Consider the following 18,347-nt stretch of genomic DNA (forward strand, 5'->3'; position numbering starts at 1 on the left):
GAGGTTTTGATGCAGATATGAAAGCTTATATTGAATAAAAGAAGTGGGTGTAAACGCTGCTGACTGGTTGTTGAGGTACACGAGCCAAACATTATAGAGTGGCATGCAGCCTGGAATTTACAATCAATTCCAAAAATCGGCTAGATATCATTCCCTCTTTTATCTAAAAATGATGCCATGTACCCAAATGACCACGCCATTTACCCAAAATGATGCCCATTGGCTGACTTGAGCATCATAAGGTACGTAGCTACTGTGGCCACCGAGGGAGGCCACCAGGTGCTCGTGCACATGCTCATGATCACACTGAAAGTAAGTTGCGTGGTGTTCGAAAAAAAAAAGTGCTCGAGGTGTACGAAACAAGTGTTACATAGCTTCTTTCCTCTGAACTATACCTCCCTTTTTAGCTTCCAGCATGCTACTCAGGACGACAGAGTACAGGAAGCAATTACAGCATGCAACAAACTTCTTCAACTGCTTGTACTTGACCGATTGTACAAATTCTTGTGGCAGTCAATCCTTGAGGCAATAAACTCCAACATTAAACATACGAACAACTCAAGGAAATTTTGCAATCGTAAACAGCACGTAGAGCTTACGAGTGGAGTGTGAAGTTGCCACTTTGTCAAGCACCTTCTTTTCATACAGACGCCTGTCCTTTCCTTCCTCAAAACTGCTGGCAACAGATCTATTTCGTCATTTTGCAGACAGCTGCTATAGGCCAATATTTGACAAGAGCTGACATAAATCAAGAGCAGCACTTGCATCAGATGCGCTTTTTGCCATAGCGTGCTTCCATGTGCTGGCACGGTGCTCTAGAATGTGCTAATTATTTATAGAGTAGCAGCCCTAGCGTGCTCCATAGTTACACCAAAAATTTGTGAACACGTTTCATGTTGCATGATGACATGACTTCTCTCTCATGTCATTCCTCCAGAGTGGCTTCTAGTGCCTTCATTAGAATGAAATAAGAGAAAAAAGCACTTAAAGCATGCGGCAAGTCCCTCCACTCGTGCTTGACAGATTTGAAACGTTTGGTTGATTGACTGATTGATTGATATGCGGGGTTTGACGTCCCAAAACCACCATATGATTATAAGAAAGGTGGTAGTGAAGGGCTCCAAAAATTTTGACCCCCTGGGGTCCTTTAACATGCACCCAAATCTGAGCTACAGCATTTCCGCCTTCATCGAAAATGCAGTCGCCGACCCCGGGATTCGATGCCGCGACCTGCGGGTCAGTAGCCGAGTATCTTAGCCACTAGACCACCGCGACGAAGCAATGAAACATTCGGTGACAATTGATTTATCAGGCAACAGACTCCAATACTGAGGTAATTCGATAATTACTTGAAAACACATCCAGGACCCTTTTAATATTTAAGTATATAAGTTATATGCAATGTACAAATGCTAAAAGCAGTAACGAAATTCAAGATAAAAACTAAGCATGACTCACACGTTGATCCACACTCGCAAGCAGTCTACTGAATAGTCGTGTGTACTCGCCAATTCTTTTCAATGGAAGACAGAATAGCTGCTGCAAAACAGACTGTGAGCTGAGCCGACTTGTGTCACCAACAATATCCTTTGCAATATGGCTCAGGGCATTTGGGGAAAACCTAATAAAACAAACATTCATCATCATAAGCATATATTCCACAAAGTGTAATCGTTGATACACACAGAAGATTTCAAAACAGCAGTGACCTGGCATGCATCAAAGAATCAAGAAATCATGTAGCTAATATGACAAGTGACCATAATTGTACGAAAAGGACAACTGACTTCTGCCATACGAATACTAGCCAACCAAACATACCACGCAGAAATCAATTCAAGCAACCAAACATTGAAGCCAAAGGAAGCATAAGGGAAGTTATTTCTTTAATTTAACAGAAACAAAGAAAAGGACAGGGGGGAATAAATCTGAAAGAGAAGGCAACTTGATATAGGCTCGAGCTGAATACACACCTTCCACATTAAGAGTGTGGTGCCTTACATTTAGCTAGTACTGCAGCCATATGTTCTGTTCCTTGTATAAGTTATTAAATCTAGCCGTGGCTGTGTCAGCCAGTGCCGTTTATGGTTTGATTTTTACAGTTGTAATTAACAAAAAACCAAGTTTTTTGGTTCTCTCTTTTTTCTCTTTTTTTATTCTGCTCGCAGCGGTAAAGAGATGGTAAGAAGCGCTGATGCACAACCACCTAGTCCATAATTAAATCGCCTAGCTTTTTTCCTTATGCTGGAGGAACCACTTGATCAGCACATTTCAAGTAATTCAAATACATACTAGCTATCATGTTTATTTTAAAGTAAGAGTTAGAAAAAGCATGTAGAGGGTTCCAGTATTGGAGGAAAGGGCAAGATGCCTTTCAAGTCAGACCAGTGACACCGTGCTGCATGTACAGGAATAATATTTTTGACTAAAATTTTCATGAATGCCTTTTTTCTTAATGACCATAATATACCAACAAAGCCCCCAACCCCCTCACTCCCTCGACGTGAAAACAATGCAGGGAATGTTGGGGAGTAAGCTCATGCTTGGAACTGCCAAAAAATTTAAGATGGTGACCAATATATTACTGTGAGCAAAGCACACTCCACGACATCTCAGCAATGCTCCAGTGGTTCTGCACGAGAAGGTGGCAGCAGTTGGAGATGCAGTACGTCTGGCTCCGATCTGAGCCAGAGTATGCAATCTGAGTAAGCTCACATTGCTTACTGCGATAGGCTTGCGAGCGATAAGCCACCCATAACCACCATCTTGCCTTGATTCTTCATAAATCTAGTTCATGCCCAGTCCACCATATGTATTTAGTAATTGCCTACATTGAAGAAATTTTTTTTTTTAAGTAGGTAATGTATAATGCAGACTAACCATCATTTTGTCAATGCTCGGTTACTATATTTCCAGCTAGGGCAACATAAAATAACCCAAATACATGAAATAAGGTGCCCTGCACCCCACAGAGATATGTTGTTACTAAGAAATAACAAAAATACGACTGTTTAAGAACATTTCCCAACTTGACAGTCTATTGGCTGTATTTGTAGCTAACTCTACTAAACCATAGTGTTTTCATTCCTTCATGCACCCAGGGTCCCATTCCAACAAACATGCTTCTCAATGTCACCAAGGTTTGGGTGCACATGATTATACATCCGGTCAGCGGCGACTGGCGCAACACAGCGCTACATTATAATTTTTGCCATGCATTTCAAGTGAATACTGATAATAATGAACAATAACATGCACAATTTATTTCCATAATCACCAAACACAGACATAGCCACTACAGCAAGAAAGTCATAAACAAAATTTTGTTGTCAGTGCTCGTTTAGCACTATTATTGATTGATGCAGGAAAAATTAATGACATTGAATGTGAAAATAAAGTTAGTGAACTTACTACTATACTATCTACAGAACGAAAACTTGTACTCTAATTAGTATTGGTATTTAATTTGACACCACATACAAGCAACTTGGAATCCCTTTGCTATCTCACTTGACAAGCTATTATAACATTGATATCACTATTGGCCCTTCTGTCACATGTGTCTCCCTAGATAAGCAAGCTTGTATTACTTACAAATATTAATCCAAAAATATAACACACCTCTGCCATTTAGGATCCAGATCTCACCTAATCGATAACAATAAACCCCAGCGAAACTGTGCTATAAACTTCATACTGATTGATATTGTTACGGAAGAGAGATGCCATATCGAGGAGTCTATGGATAAAATATATTTCAAACCAGCAGCAGCAGCGGCGTGACCGGTAGACTGGACACCGAACGGAGACCACCCTTTGTTTTTCTCGTCAGGCACACACGCGCGTCACCCTCTAGAATCTCAGTTTGCATGCATGTAGCATAATCCCCGGCGGTAGAAGCGTCGTCTCGGCGCATCTAAATGTCAACGTCACTAGAAGAGTGGTAGGGCTTCAAACGCGCAACATGTACAATATCGGTAGCCTGTTGGGCACATGAAGGCGATGGGGCGACAGGACCAATTTAAATGTCACAGCAGGGGTAACCACACGAAGGACTCGGTATGGACCTGTGTAGCAAGTAAGCAGCCAACTTGACGGGTCGGAGACCGGAGCAGGACCAAAGAACCGGGCGGAAAGTGTACGTCGCAGTGACGTTGGTCATACAGACGCCGGTTGCTTCTCTTGAGAGGTCAGAAGGCGAGTATGAGTGATTTCATGTGTGTGAGCGGCCCGGTGATAGCATCCATGGCATATTCACTGGTCGGTACGGCAGGGGACGATATGACGGTGTCTAGAAGCAATGTTGGTTCTCGGCCAAACAACAGAAAAAAGAGAGAGTAACCGGCAGTGTCATGGCGCGAAGAATTATCGACAAATGTGACATACAACAACGCAAGATCCCAGTCGGTGTGGTTAGTAGAAACATACTTAGCGAGCATGTCTGTAAGAGTTCGATTTAGACACTCCGTGAATCCATTGGTTTGCGGATGGTATGAGGTAGTCAGCTTGTGTCTCGTTTGACAGGAGTGCAAGATGTCGGCTATCACCTTCGACAAAAAGGTGCGGCCATGGTCTGTAAGCAGCTGCCGTGGGGCTCTGTGTTGCAAAAGCACGTCCTTGAGGAGGAAGTCGGCGACGTCTGGGGCGCAGCTTGTTGGAAGAGCTCGTGTGATGACATAACGCGTGGCGTTGTCGGTGGCCACAGCTATCCACATGTTACCCGAGGAAGACAAGGAGGAAGGGACAAGTAGGTCCAAGCCAACGCGAAAGAACGGTTCCGACGGAATGTCAAGTGGTTGAAAGCATCCGGTGGGAAATGTCGATGGCGTTTTGCGGCGCTGACATTGCTCACAAGCCGCAATGTATCTTCTGACTTTGCGTGCAAGCCCTGGTCAGAAGAAGCGTCGGTGTATTCAGTCGTAAGTGCGTGAGACACCAAGGTGACCGGCAGTCGGAAGGTCATGAAGTTCATTTAAAACTTCCGAGCGAAGATGTTTCGGAATGACAAGCAGCACGGCCGGTCTATCCGGCTCGAAATTTTGGTGGTATAATACATCATCGTGGAGCACGAACGAGCGATGGGACTGATTGGAAGATGGTGATTCAGGGCGCTCAATGATAACGCACAAGGATGCATCACGGTGCTGCTCGTCACCGATGCATGTCATTTGCGAAAGAGAAAAGACGCAAAAGCCGGTGTCGGTGTCATGTATAGTGCCCGACTCAGAAACCGGGTAGCGGGACAGACAGTCTGCGTCCTGATGTAGGTGTCCAGAGTTGTACGTCACCGTGTAGGTATACTCTTGCAGTCGCAGAGCCCAGCGCCCGAGCCAGCCAGTAGGATCCTTCAGTGACGTAAGCAAACATAGCGCATGATGGTCAGTTATTACAGAGAAATTTGTGCCATATAAATATGGGCAGAACTTGGAGACTGCCCAAACAAGAGCGAGACACTCATGCTCTGTAATGAAATAGTTGCGCTCAGCAGCTGTGAGGAGGTGGCTAGCGTAGGCGACAACTCGGTCGTGTCCCCATTGACGTTGGGCTAGGACGGCTCCAATCCCGTGACCACTAGCATCAGTTCGGACTTCTGTCGGAGCGGATGGGTCAAAGTGATCCAATATAGATGGAGTAGTCAGAAGCGTGATTAGATGAGAAAAAGCAGCAGCTTGGTCGGTACCCCACGTAAACGTGACATCTTTCTTCAGAAGCTCAGTGAGAGGTCGAGCGATGGTTGCGAAACCTTTCACAAACCTTCTAAAGTAGGAACAAAGTCCTACAAAACTCCGGAAGTCTTTAACTGACCGGGTTACAGAAAAACTGGTGAATTTTCTCTGGGTCCGGCTGCACACTAGATGCGTCGACAAGGTGGCCCAACACTGTAATTTGCCGGCGTCTGAAGTGGCACTTCGATGAGTTTAATTGAAGGCCTGCGGTGCGGAATATGTCGAAAATAGCTGAAAAATGCTGAAGGTGTATCTCAAATGTTGGGGAATATACAACAACATCGTCAAGATAACAGAGACATGTTGAGCATTTGAACCCTTGTAGCAGAGAGTCCATCATGCGCTCGAACGTGGCTGGGGCGTTGCATAGCCCAAACGGCATAACCTTGAACTGATATAGGCCGTCTGGAGTTACAAATGCAGTCTTCTCCTGGTCTTTTTCGTCGACAGCAATCTTCCAGTAGCCGGAACGTAGGTCTATTGAAGAAAAGTAGCGGGCGCCGTGAAGATAATCGAGAGCATCATCAATGCGGGGTAAAGGATAAACGTCCTTTTTTGTGATTCTATTCAGATGGCGGTAATCCACTCAGAAGCGCCACGTGCCATCTTTCTTTTCAACGAGCAGAACGGGGGACGCCCAAAGGCTCGAAGAGAGTTCAGTGATTCCCTTGGCTAACATATTGGTAACTTCTTGTTGAATTACTTTACGCTTCGTGGCAGACACCCGGTATGGGCGCCGATGAATGGGATGAGAATCACCTGTGTTAATGCGGTGCTTGACGAGTGAAGTCTGGCCGAGTGGACAGCTGTCTATGTCGAATATGTCGCGGCATGAAGCCAGAAGGCGGGAGAGCGCGGCTGACTTCTCAGGTTCGAGGTCCGGGGCGATCATGGAGCGTAAGGTTGCATCCAGGCATGTGGCATCCTGCGAGTGACGTGGGTGGTCGGGACATACGACTGCCGCAAAACAGGTGACGTGGTCGTCAATTGAGGGTCTTAGCGTGGCAACGGATATTCCTTGAGGTAGCACTTGTTTTATAAAACCGAAATTGATAACAGGTAAATATGTTCGGTTAGAGGCCATGGTTACGTTGGAGTGTGGGACAGTAATGTCACGCGCCAGGAGAACATCAGGAATAGGCGTCACGATATAATCACCGTCGGGCACGGGAGAGGGTGTTGTCAATTCAACGAATGTGAGAGCTTTAGGTGGTATCCGGAAGAAGTCAGTGGTGCACAGGCTATTCGGGAGTTCAGGGTGAGCATTCAGGAGAAGAGGAAGTTCTAAACAGAGAGTGCCGGCGGAACAGTCAATCAGGGCAGAATGCTTTGATAAGAAGTCCATCCCGAAGATGACGTCATGAGGGCAACTGTTGAGCCCGGTAAATAAAACAGGAACATGGCGGCCGGCAAGGCTAATATGAGCGGTACACATTCCAATGACGGCTACAGTTCCACCATCGGCGACACAGGCGGCTTGTGTTGCTGTAGGCGTGAGCACTTTTTTGAGGCGGCGACACAGATGAGCACTCATTACAGACACCTGAGCTCCAGTGTCAACTAAAGCCGTCAAAGAAAGACCGTCCACATGCACTTCCAGCAAGTTCTTATTAGCAGGTAGCATAAACGGAGGATTTGGGTCAGCCGCACTTGATGCAGCACTACCTCCAGGAGCTGCATAATCTAGTTTTCCATCCGGGAAGATCCATAGTTAGTCGGCGATGGATAGCGGCGGGGTTGGGGCGAAGGAGAACGGCGGCGTTACGGTGAAGGTGAATGCGCGGAAGAGTGGCTGTTGGGTGCGTCGGGAGCAGGATACTCACGGCTGGGTGAATATTGACGAGGGTCCGCGTATGGCTGAGGAGAAGAAGAAAATTGGCTCCAAAGGGGGAGGCGTCCAAGTGCTGTGGCAGTAGCGGGAGACATGGCCAACTCGGTGACAGCGGAAGCAAATTGGCTTGTCGTCTGCTGTTCTCCACTCTGTAAGAATTCGGGATCTGGGCAGAGTGTATGGGTCGAGGCATGGTGCATTTATTGGCATCGGTCTGTAGTCCGGTCAGGAGACGGAGCAGGCGACAGGAAAACCAAGGTTAGCAATTTCTTGCCGCACGACTGCCTGAATAACTGACACCGCCGGAGGTGTTTGCACAGTGTCCTGGTCGAGTGGAAGTGCATGAAACGGCGCCGGACGGGCCGCCTCAAGCTCGCGCCGAACGATGCGTGTGACATTCTCGTGCAAGGGTGGTGCGGCACCAAGATCGGTACAGGTTGACGTGACAGCCGTGTTAGGGAGCCGTGAAAATTGAGGCCGAACTTGGCGGTTTTTGGCCATTTGGAAGCGGCGGCATTCCTTAATTATGATATCGACGGTCGTGACATTGTTGTACACGAGCAAGTTGAAAGTGTCGCTCGCGATTCCCTTTAGTATATGGCCCCCCTTGTCGCTCTCGGTCATTTGCTCGTCTACTTCGTGGCACAATGCGAGCACGTCCTGTATGTACGAGACATACGACTCGGTTGATGACTGTACTCGGGTGGCGAGTACTTGTCGTGCGGCCGTTTGTTGAGGTCCCCAAAGATGTCGCGTAGTCGGTCCTTGAAGATGTCCCAGCAGGTGAGCTTGGCCTCATGAGCGTCAAACCATACACCCGGGGTGCCATCCAAGTAAAAGATTACGTTGGCGAGCATCATAGTTGGGTCCCATCGGTGAGACAGGCTAACGCACTCGTACATGCGGAGCCAGTAGTCGACGTCAAGGCCAGGCTGGGCGGAGAACATACTGGGATCACGGGGGTGCGACATCGCAAAGTACGTAGTAGCTGGCGCTCCAGGTGATGGCGGTGAGGGGGGTTATCATTAGAAGCCATGGCCGAAGGCTGGACGGTGCGGCCACTGCGAAGCTTCGTGGTGAGGACGGGGAACGTTCCACCTCCACCAAATATGTTACGGAAGAGAAACGCCGTATCGAGGAGGCTATCGATGAAATGTATTTCAAACCAGCAGCAGCGGCGTGACCGGTAGACTGGACACCGAGCGGAGACCACCCTTCGTCTTCCTCGTCAGGCACACACACGCGTCGCCCCCAGAATCTCAATTTGCATGCATGTAGCATTATGTCACTCTAGTGTTGCAGCAATACAAAGTCATGCTCATTTAAGGGGGCAGACTAGTCTTAGACATTTCTTTGTTTACTTCTTCAGTGATCTTGATGAAAACTGCACAGGATTATGCAGTTTTTTCTGCTGAATTCAAATATTTAATTAGTTTTTCTATAACTCATCTTGTTCTTGACATAACTTAAATTCACCCCCTATTAATTAAGGCCGCCATAGAAAAAAGTGCTTAAATAAAAGTGATATTTAAGATACGCCGACATAGGCTAACGACTATAGATTGAAAATATGCAAGTTTTTTTTGTTTTTAGGCCTTTCTTGGTTATCTTTACAGTAAAATGAACTATTCCTTTTCAAAAGCAGTTGGAATTGTGTTATAATTTTGACGAGTAATTAACTAAAAATGCTTGGGCACTAAATTCTGCTTCCATACTTACATTCTACACACATACAGGTTTCCATTGCAAAAAGAATGATTGTTCCACCAGACCTAGCTTAGAATTAAACTGTCGTAAATTTACTTTTTTGAGAAAAATGAAAGAACTGAAAACAAACAGCTTCTTTAAAAAGCAACAATCATGGTGTGCATGTTTTGCAATCCTCATAAAGGTGCTAATAAATTCGTAGCAGAGCTTCTAACACAAGTGCAGGCAAATTATAAAGAAGCCTCGAAGTCGGTTACCACTTTTTTTTACAGGTTTTGCAACTTAACAGCACCAAGAATCTTGACAGTTAGAATAACATTACAAAAAATTACCACTTTCTGGTGTGTGAAAATTTGCAGAGAGATAAAAGGATATTTGCAGAAACGAAATATGTCAATTTTTAGAAATGATTTTTTTTTGTCACTTTTTGGTCCCAAAGACCAGCCTGCCCCCTTAAAAAGCTTATCACAATCCTGATGTAGCCCAACTTTCACTGTTTGGTAACATTACTATGAAGAAGGAAGAAATCGAAAGGATCAGGTGTGCCAAACATTTAGTAGTGCACGCATGACGAAAAGCTAAATATGTATGTAGGTTCCCCACAAAAGTAGCCAAAAATCGACAAAAAGCATAGGTTGGCCCCATTACTAATTTAAGCTTAGCATAAAGGTAACTGCATGCCCCATATCAACAGCCCATGCCAACAATGCTGCTAATTAGCCAGCATGTTATTCTCTATCTCAAAAGTAACTTGCAGCACTGCTATAGCTACGACATGTATGCAAGCCATATCCTGGTCCAGCAGAACATAGTAATAGTTATCATTGCCTGGTCATTGGCAGGATTGAGGGTTATAGGTTTGTTTGGTATATTTCAGGTTAAAGGGATATGCAATATGTTAGGTGCGATTTGCATATATGTTGCACAAGTTTACTATACATTCTTAAACAGCTGGTACTGCTAGTTATGATGCAATATAGTTGCATACAAAACATTTATTAATTTATGAATTGCCCATTTCCCTAAGAGTTGAAACAAGGCATCACTTTGTGTCATCCAACACAGAGGACAAAGTGTCAGGTATGTCTTCATGCTATTAGGCCCATCGACGCAATGCCAAGTTGTAAAAATGGTTTGATGGCACAAGAGTGCCATCATTGCTCATGTGTGGAATGACCTAAAAGCCATATTATTCAGAGCACTCATTATTCGCTACTCCGCTCAAGTATAAATATCTGGGTTTTGGAAAGCAAGCACCACCTACACACCAAGCAGAGGATGACCCACATGTAAATGTAATTGGAGAGGTGTTCACACTTTACTGTTGGATAACTAGGCTGGAAGGCACAGCTGAGAGAAATTATAGATAGTTTAGAACCTCACTGTTATGTTTTTGTATATGCAGCATATGATTACAGTGCCAAAGCATTTGATTCAATAACACACTAAGGCAATGTGTATCGACAGAGAAATGAAGTGCCTCTCAGCAGATAATGTGGCACTAATGAACACATCATGATGGCTTTCACCTTTCATGATGACTAAAATGCCCTACACCTTCTACAGTTCTGCAAAGAACTACTGAGACAGAATATAATATGCTGCTTTTGGTTTTGCGAGCGTTTATGCAACATGTAACAGTAATATATCACAAAACAAAAACTTACAAAGGAGTCTCCAGTTCTTTGAATTTAGCACTGTGAAAAACAGTCATTTCAAGTTAGAAGTATCAATCACAGGTTTGCACGCATATTACGGAACCTAGACACCAGCTTTCCTCCAATGCATTTTTTATATGGCATGCATTTCCAATAAACTGATTCACATGTTTAATGAAAGTTTGTAGCCCTGTTTGTGTGACTGACACACAATTTAACCTGCAGATAAATATGTGAAGCTTGATCAATGTATTTGTTGACCACATTCATTTCACAAAGTAGGTACTCAACAAGTAACAATTTTCCTCATTTTTTTATTTAGTAAGGGAGCCATAAAACATTTTTCTAAGTGATTAGGATTGATATGTGGGGTTTAATGTCCCAAAACCACCATATGATTATGAGAGACACCTAAGCAATTAAGAATGAGTGCTGCTAATGCATGAAAAAAAAATGAAACTCAATTGTTTTTTAAAGGGGCCCTGCAACACATTTTGAGCATGTTATAGCGCAGCCCACAACCTGGAAATCGCAATAAATTATCAAAGTCAGCTAGAAATTGCTTTCTCTTCGCTCGAAAAACCACGGAATATGTCCAAGAATCAGACATAAACGACCTATTTGTCAACCATTGGCTGATTTGAACATGGCATGCTCGGTTGTTACAGATCGCACTGAAAAAGCCGCATATTCGAAGAAAAAAAAAGTGCTCAAGGTCACAAGGCGAGCGTGACGTTGTTTGTTTGCCCCTCCCATCCCTCCCTGCTTAGCTTCCTGCTTTCGTCGGGATGAGAGAAGAGAGAATGCGATTGCAGCGTGTGACGAATATTTGCAACTCTGCTCATACGGGACAGATTCTTGAAATTTTTGCAGCGTTGAATTTGTGAGGCAAAATGCTTTTCCAGTGAATTAATTCCATGGTTACTCAAAAAAATGTTTTAGGGCCGCTTTAAGCTTTCTGCCAGGAGGTGCCACTATCAAATACGACTATGTGTTACAGCCAAAAAACTATAAATTGCTGTACTGAGACATGCCTTGGTACCTTCTAGCCCCATCGTACCAATGCATACCTAGCTATTCGGTACCTTTGACTTAGCAGCTCACATATTGCTTCGAGAGCACGGAAAAAAGCATTATACTTGTGTTAGAGAAAGCTTACACACCCTCGTTCAGTTGCAGTTTCAACAAATAATTTAATTGATATGTGGGGTTTAACGTCCCAAAACCACCATATGATTACGAGAGATGCCATAGTGGAGAGCTCTGGAAATTTCGACCACCTGGGGTTCTTTAACGTGCACCCAAATCTGAGCACACGGGCCTACAACATTTCCACCTCCATCGGAAATGCAGCCGCCGCAGCCATGATTCGAATCTGCGACCAGCGGGTCAGAAGCCGAGTACCTTAGCCACTAGACCACTGCGGCGGGGCAGTTTCAACAAATGCCATGTTAATTACCATGCCATAAAACTACACACATTTGAGATATAAGTATTAAAGATATATGCTAAACTAATTAAAAGAATTGAGAATAAAAGTCTGGAGTGACCCAGCTACCAAGAACATTAACATTCTTTGGCACGATCAGTAATACACTCAAACACTGATATGACAAACACAGATACAACGAAATACGAGTTATAATAAAGTAAATGGAAAATAGTCTTCTAATAAATAGTGGGTTAGGAATATACCTCTAAAACAAATTTTTATATATAATGCACTTATTTTTGAGTAAGATGCAACTTCTTTAAAATGAGATACAAGGGTACTACTAATTTATTCCTCCAAAAGCCCATTAACATAAGCCTACATACAAATGTTCAAGACAGGGACATGGGTTACACAGTAAACTATAACATACAAATCAAAACATGGGATTTTAGATTCCATGTGTAAACTTTAATTCTACTTTCACTCCCGACCCTGTCATACTTAAATATACTCTTTTTCTTTTCAACAATAAATATCAACATAAACATAGAATGAATGCTGCTCAATTATTTAAAAAATTCTTCTATGCTTTCATTTACTTTAGTGACAACATTTTATACTCAAATGACTCATTCATTGAGCAGTACTTATTAACAACTTTCGAAAAGTTTAGTGAAATTATAAGCACATAACATACTTAAGCAATATTGCTGCACCAAATACAAACTGGACTACAAAGGTAAAACTGCAAATGCTGTATTTAATGTGGTTAAACGTACGGTTAACAAACAAGCTCCACACAGTAGGGTCATTCCACGCGAAACAGCCCAGACATTTTGGTGACCGTCTCAAATGTATTAGAAAAAAAATTGTACTGGTTTACTGAATCGAAAATGGTGAACTGCTAGGATATTTGGGGCAGAAAAAATTTTTGGGTCACGTGGATTATCTTCTGAACTTTCCAGAATGTTGCCTGGGTATTGTTTGGAAAAATATTTATTTTAAAACTACCGCTCCCTCTTTATCTATCAAATTTAGTCTACATGTTAATTAAAGATGCTTGTTTAAGGTGTTTGAATCTCAGTAATAGTAGTGCAATTTTTCTACCACATATGCTTCCAAGAATTTAGCCAAAATGTGTTATGTTTGCATTTTTTGTACTGTGATACTGCACTTTGTATGAATACCTGAGCAATGAATACTCACTCCACATTAGGTATATTTTGTGTAAAAAAAAAATATTTTTAGACCTTTCAAGCTATTAAACTTTATGAGAAAAAATCACAGAATTCACAAAATTGTCACTTTAGCCCATATTCAGACACAATTTGCACCATGTGGTGGTCCAATTAAAAATCACTTTTATACCTAAATCGAAAGAAAATAAACAGTTTTTTTATGTGGCAAGTTTTTATGTGGCAAGTTTTATGGCAAGTTTTATGTGGCAAGAAAGTAAATAATTTTTGAAGTTTCCCATTGACTTAAAATGGGTAACTTCAAGGTAGAAGCTGTTGCATGATCAAAAGGGAAGATAGCCGTCAATTAGAAACTTTAAAAAATATTTTCTTTCTTAAAAAAACTGTAATATTAAAACTTGCCATATAGAAAGAACCTTTTATTTGCATTGGATTTAGGCACACAGGTAATTTTTAATCGGACCACCACATGTAGCAAATTGGGTCTCAATATAGACAAAAATGACGGTTTTGTGAAATTCATGATTTTCTCTCGTAAAGTTTATAGCTTGAGGGGTCTATGAATATTTTTTCCATAATATATACTTTCAGTGGAGTTAGTATTCATTGCTCATATATTCATACAAAGTGGAGTACTGCAATAAAAAAACATAACAAATTTTGGCAAAATTCTTGGAGGCGTATGTGCAGAAAAATTGCATTGGTATTACTGAGCTTCAAACACCTTACACAAGCACCTTTACTCAACATGTAGACCAAATGTGATATACAAAGAAAGAGCGGTAGTTTTAAAATAATTTTTTCCCCAAACAACACCAAGACGACATTCCGGGAAGTTCAGAAGGTGCCCACGTAACCAAAACATTTTTTTCTGTGTGAAATATCCTAACAGTTCACTGTTTTCAGTGCAATAAACCAGCATGATTTTGTTTGAACACACTTAAATGGTTGCCAAAATGGCTGGGACGTTTGGCGTAGAATGACCCAGTAGTAAAATCAAAGAGATGGCACACATTTTAGCATGCACAAAGTAATAATTTCATCACTCACACCAGCATTCTAGACAGCGATGCAAATCCTCCAACTGCCGTAAAATCTGTGACTGCCTTAGTATAAGACCAAAAGGCATCGATCCAGGTGTCCTTCTTCTCCATGATTGAGAGGGCACAAGAAAAATGGCCGCTTTGCAGAAGCAAGGTCAAGTCATAAGCATTTGCAGATAGAAGTGACACAAGAACTTCTGAGGTACTAATAATGCTCTTCAGAGGCTTGCAAGCACAATCTGGAATGTCTGAAATTATGTTTCCTATAAGAGGACAAGGAAATGCAAAGTGTTAGATGTCAGTGAGAGTTCTACAATGATTCACTGAAATGTAAGGCACACCCACACCACTTCTACTAAAGCAACAACTAAACAATAAGCACTTCATCTTAACTAAATAGGTTCACTCTTGGTGTGAATAATGGCTCTATGAAAATGCCAATGCACAATCACTCTCGCAAGACTGAGCTCAAGCATCCTCAGTCTTATCTTTCAGCAGATTATCCACAAAAGAGAGTTCACAGCACCTAAAACTTTGTTCGCCCCTTGAACATGCCTTAATAGTTGTGACCTTATCATTTTGATAGGATGTGTTTATATAGTGCACGTGCTCACCAGTCACAACAGCGGTTCACAAATACATTTTGTTCATGTGGAAGAACTAGTGTATATATGCTTTCTTAATATATTATGCATAGGCTCTCCTATATATTTTCACACATTATCCTGCTTACATATTAATCACATGAAATCAACTTACTGTAATTATTTAAATATCTATCGAGCTTTTTGTTTCCACCGAAAATGTCAGCTATGATTAGCTATCTAGTACTTATATTTGCGACCACTTAAGGTTAACCTATGCTTTAGCAGAGTGTGACGTTGGGCGAGTTGGTGCATAGCTTAATAAAGTGATGGTGGCGCAACAGATACTAGCAAGGAAAAAAGAAGGAGACAGGATAGAGCGCCAGTCTTTCAACTAGTTTATTTTCCTCGCATCACCCAAACATATATGCTTCCAGTATGCACACAAGGAGGGGGCGCAGCACAAGCGACTATCACTTTGCACACAAGAAAACCTAAACGGAAGAAAGCTATCGCACAGCGCTATCTAAAAACAGGCATTACTTCTTGTATAAAGTGATTCACAGGACACTGACGCATTCGTTCCCCTTCCTTTGTATGTGGTACGCCTGCAGTACTTCACGTGCTAACGTATCCCTGCTTCGTCCTAACACACGTGTCTCTCGGTATAGTGGTGCGCAGCTGCACAAAGCACAATGTAACCGCAGGTGTGATTCCACGCCATTCTTAATTGGTAAGATATGCTCTCTAAGGTGATCATTAACACAGCGTCCTGTTTGGCCTATATGCACCTTGCCACAGCTAAACGGAATTAAATAATTAACACCCACTATGCAACGCAGAACTGGCCGAGCGTGCTTCTTTTCGCATAAAAGGTTCGCTTTCTGCAAACAAATGCGGGCACAGAGCTTCGACAGCTTGTTCGGTGCCGAGAAGACCACTATAACGTCATGCCTGTTTGCAACTTTCTTCAAATTGTGGGCAATTTTGTGCATGTAAGGCAGAACCAGTGGTTTCTTTTTCCGCACCCTCCTTTTCTATGCTCCCACCTTGTGCCAGTGCAGCTGCCCATGCCAGCACATTTTGCAGAGACATTGTGTCAACAGATCAAACTGAAAATGAAATTGTCATACACAGAACCATGATCACTGTATGTTGTATGCTGTCGCCAAGTTTTGAGAAAATGTGGACGCTCCAAGGCCATGCTCTTGCTCACGTGGAACTAGGATGAAATGGTTGCATGTGTGTGTGTGTTTGTGTGTGTGTGTGTGCGTGCACGTGCGTGTGTGAATATACAGGCTGTCCCACACAACTTGAGCCGAAAATTTGAAAATGAAAGCCACTTCAGTGGCGAATCGAACCAAATGCGTACTACTCGCACTAGCCTGTGGATACTCAGGCTATTTTTTATTTCTCCACATACTAAATATTATATTTTTAATTACCTATTCTTAATTATGGGCTAAAAACCCACAATATGAACACTGAGATGTAGAGCACTTTCAGAAACCACTGACAAAATTGTTTCCTGTACGATACGTCTAGTGCTGTTATTTTTTCCGCATTGTAAAGAAAGCCTATAGCAGCACTATAGCAGTGCACTCGCGGCTTGTCCCACGGCTTCTTTTCACGTTTTGTGGGCTTTCTTTACAACGTGGAAAAAATAACAGCGCGAGACGTACCGTGCAGGAAACAATTTAGTCGGTGATTTCTGAAAGTGCTCTATATCATAGTGTTCATATTTTGGGTTTCCAGCCCATAAATAAAAATAGGTAATTAAAATTATTAATTAATTAGTATGGGGAGAAATAAAAATTGTCTGAGTACCTACAGTCCAGTGCGAGTAGTATGTTTGGTTCAATTCACCTCCTAAGTGCCTTTCACTTTCAAATTATTGGCTCAAGTTTTGTGGGACACCCTGTATACACACACCCACACAGAGTATTTTACTCTCTGTGTGTATGAGTAAAAGTGCATTAATTTGACACCTGCTAATTCTGAAAGTGGATAACTTGGGCATATTCTGTGGTCCCTGCAAGCATATGTATTGTTTAATGACATCAAACTCTCAGTAACATGGTCATAGTTGGCCACAGCCTAGTTATTTCGAGCGATTCTCGAAGCACGATGAGTGCAAAGTGCCACAAATGTGCAACGCAAAGATTTGAAAACAGCGTTCGCAGACAACCTAAACAAGATGGCACAGTCTGCATCGCCATTGTAATCAGTAACCATATGATAATGACAATAATCACGTTTCTGGCTAATTTCAGGTTGGCCCTTTTGAGGTAGTTAAGACAGGAAAGTGTTGAGCTGCAGTCACACCTTGAACAAAGCAGCAGGTGGCAGAAATTGTAGTTTTTAAACTTCTCTTATGCAAAGCCAGTACAGGATTTACATATTCACTAAGAAAATGAAAGTGTATAACCATAACAGACATTTTTTTGTTTTTGTGACATTTTTGACAGTATATATATATATATATATATATATATATATATATATATATATATATATATATATATATATATATATATATATATATAAATAAGGGAAAGAAGTGTATACCTAAGGGCTCGTTTTTCCGTGTTTTAACACAATATTAATGAGATCTAACAGACAGTAATGCCAAGGAATGTACAGGGGAAGTTATTAGAACCAATTGAATGTAAATAAGAAGAAAGAAAAGTGGATGAAAAAATAACCAGCCGTGAGCAGGAATCGAACCTACGACCTTCGAATAACGCGTTCGATGCTCTAACCACTGAGCTACCACAGCGGCCTTCCCTCCGTCCACTTTTTTGGGTTTATATGTGAATTTAGAAGTAGGAGTGACAGTCAGCGCCATCTATAAGCCAAACGACGAGTGTGAAGACACTCTTATGCGCATGTTTGGCGTCACGTAGCACGTGAACTTATTATGAGCGGGCAGCCGATTAATTGTCCCTCTTATGAAACCTAAACACACCAAGTCTGCCATTACGAGACCCTCGTTCAATGAAATAAGGGAAAGAAGTGTATACCTAAGGGCTCGTTTTTCCGTGTTTTAACACAATATTAATGAGATCTAACAGACAGTAATGCCAAGGAATGTACAGGGGAAGTTATTAGAACCAATTGAATGTAAATAAGAAGAAAGAAAAGTGGATGAAAAAATAACCAGCCGT

At 42.3% G+C, this 18,347-nt stretch overlaps 1 protein-coding gene across 4 annotated transcripts in view; it reads right to left on the bottom strand.

Annotated features, from left to right (window-relative positions):
* Positions 1–18,347, bottom strand: part of Als2 (Amyotrophic lateral sclerosis 2) — a 170,949-nt gene that overhangs the window by 117,771 nt on the left and 34,831 nt on the right. For 3 of the 4 annotated variants that reach the window (XM_075876972.1, XM_075876973.1, XM_037427253.2), the window contains 3 exons: positions 14,604–14,859; positions 10,932–10,961; positions 1,459–1,621 (listed from right to left, as the gene is read on the bottom strand). In XM_075876972.1, the coding sequence (XP_075733087.1) occupies positions 1,459–1,621; positions 10,932–10,961; positions 14,604–14,859 (449 nt within the window). The remainder of the gene's footprint in view (positions 1–1,458; positions 1,622–10,931; positions 10,962–14,603; positions 14,860–18,347) is intronic. The other variant, XM_037427255.2, reaches the window with a different exon arrangement.

This window comes from Rhipicephalus microplus, chromosome X (assembly GCF_043290135.1).
Source record: "Rhipicephalus microplus isolate Deutch F79 chromosome X, USDA_Rmic, whole genome shotgun sequence".
NCBI classification, from domain to species: Eukaryota; Metazoa; Arthropoda; class Arachnida; order Ixodida; family Ixodidae; genus Rhipicephalus; species Rhipicephalus microplus.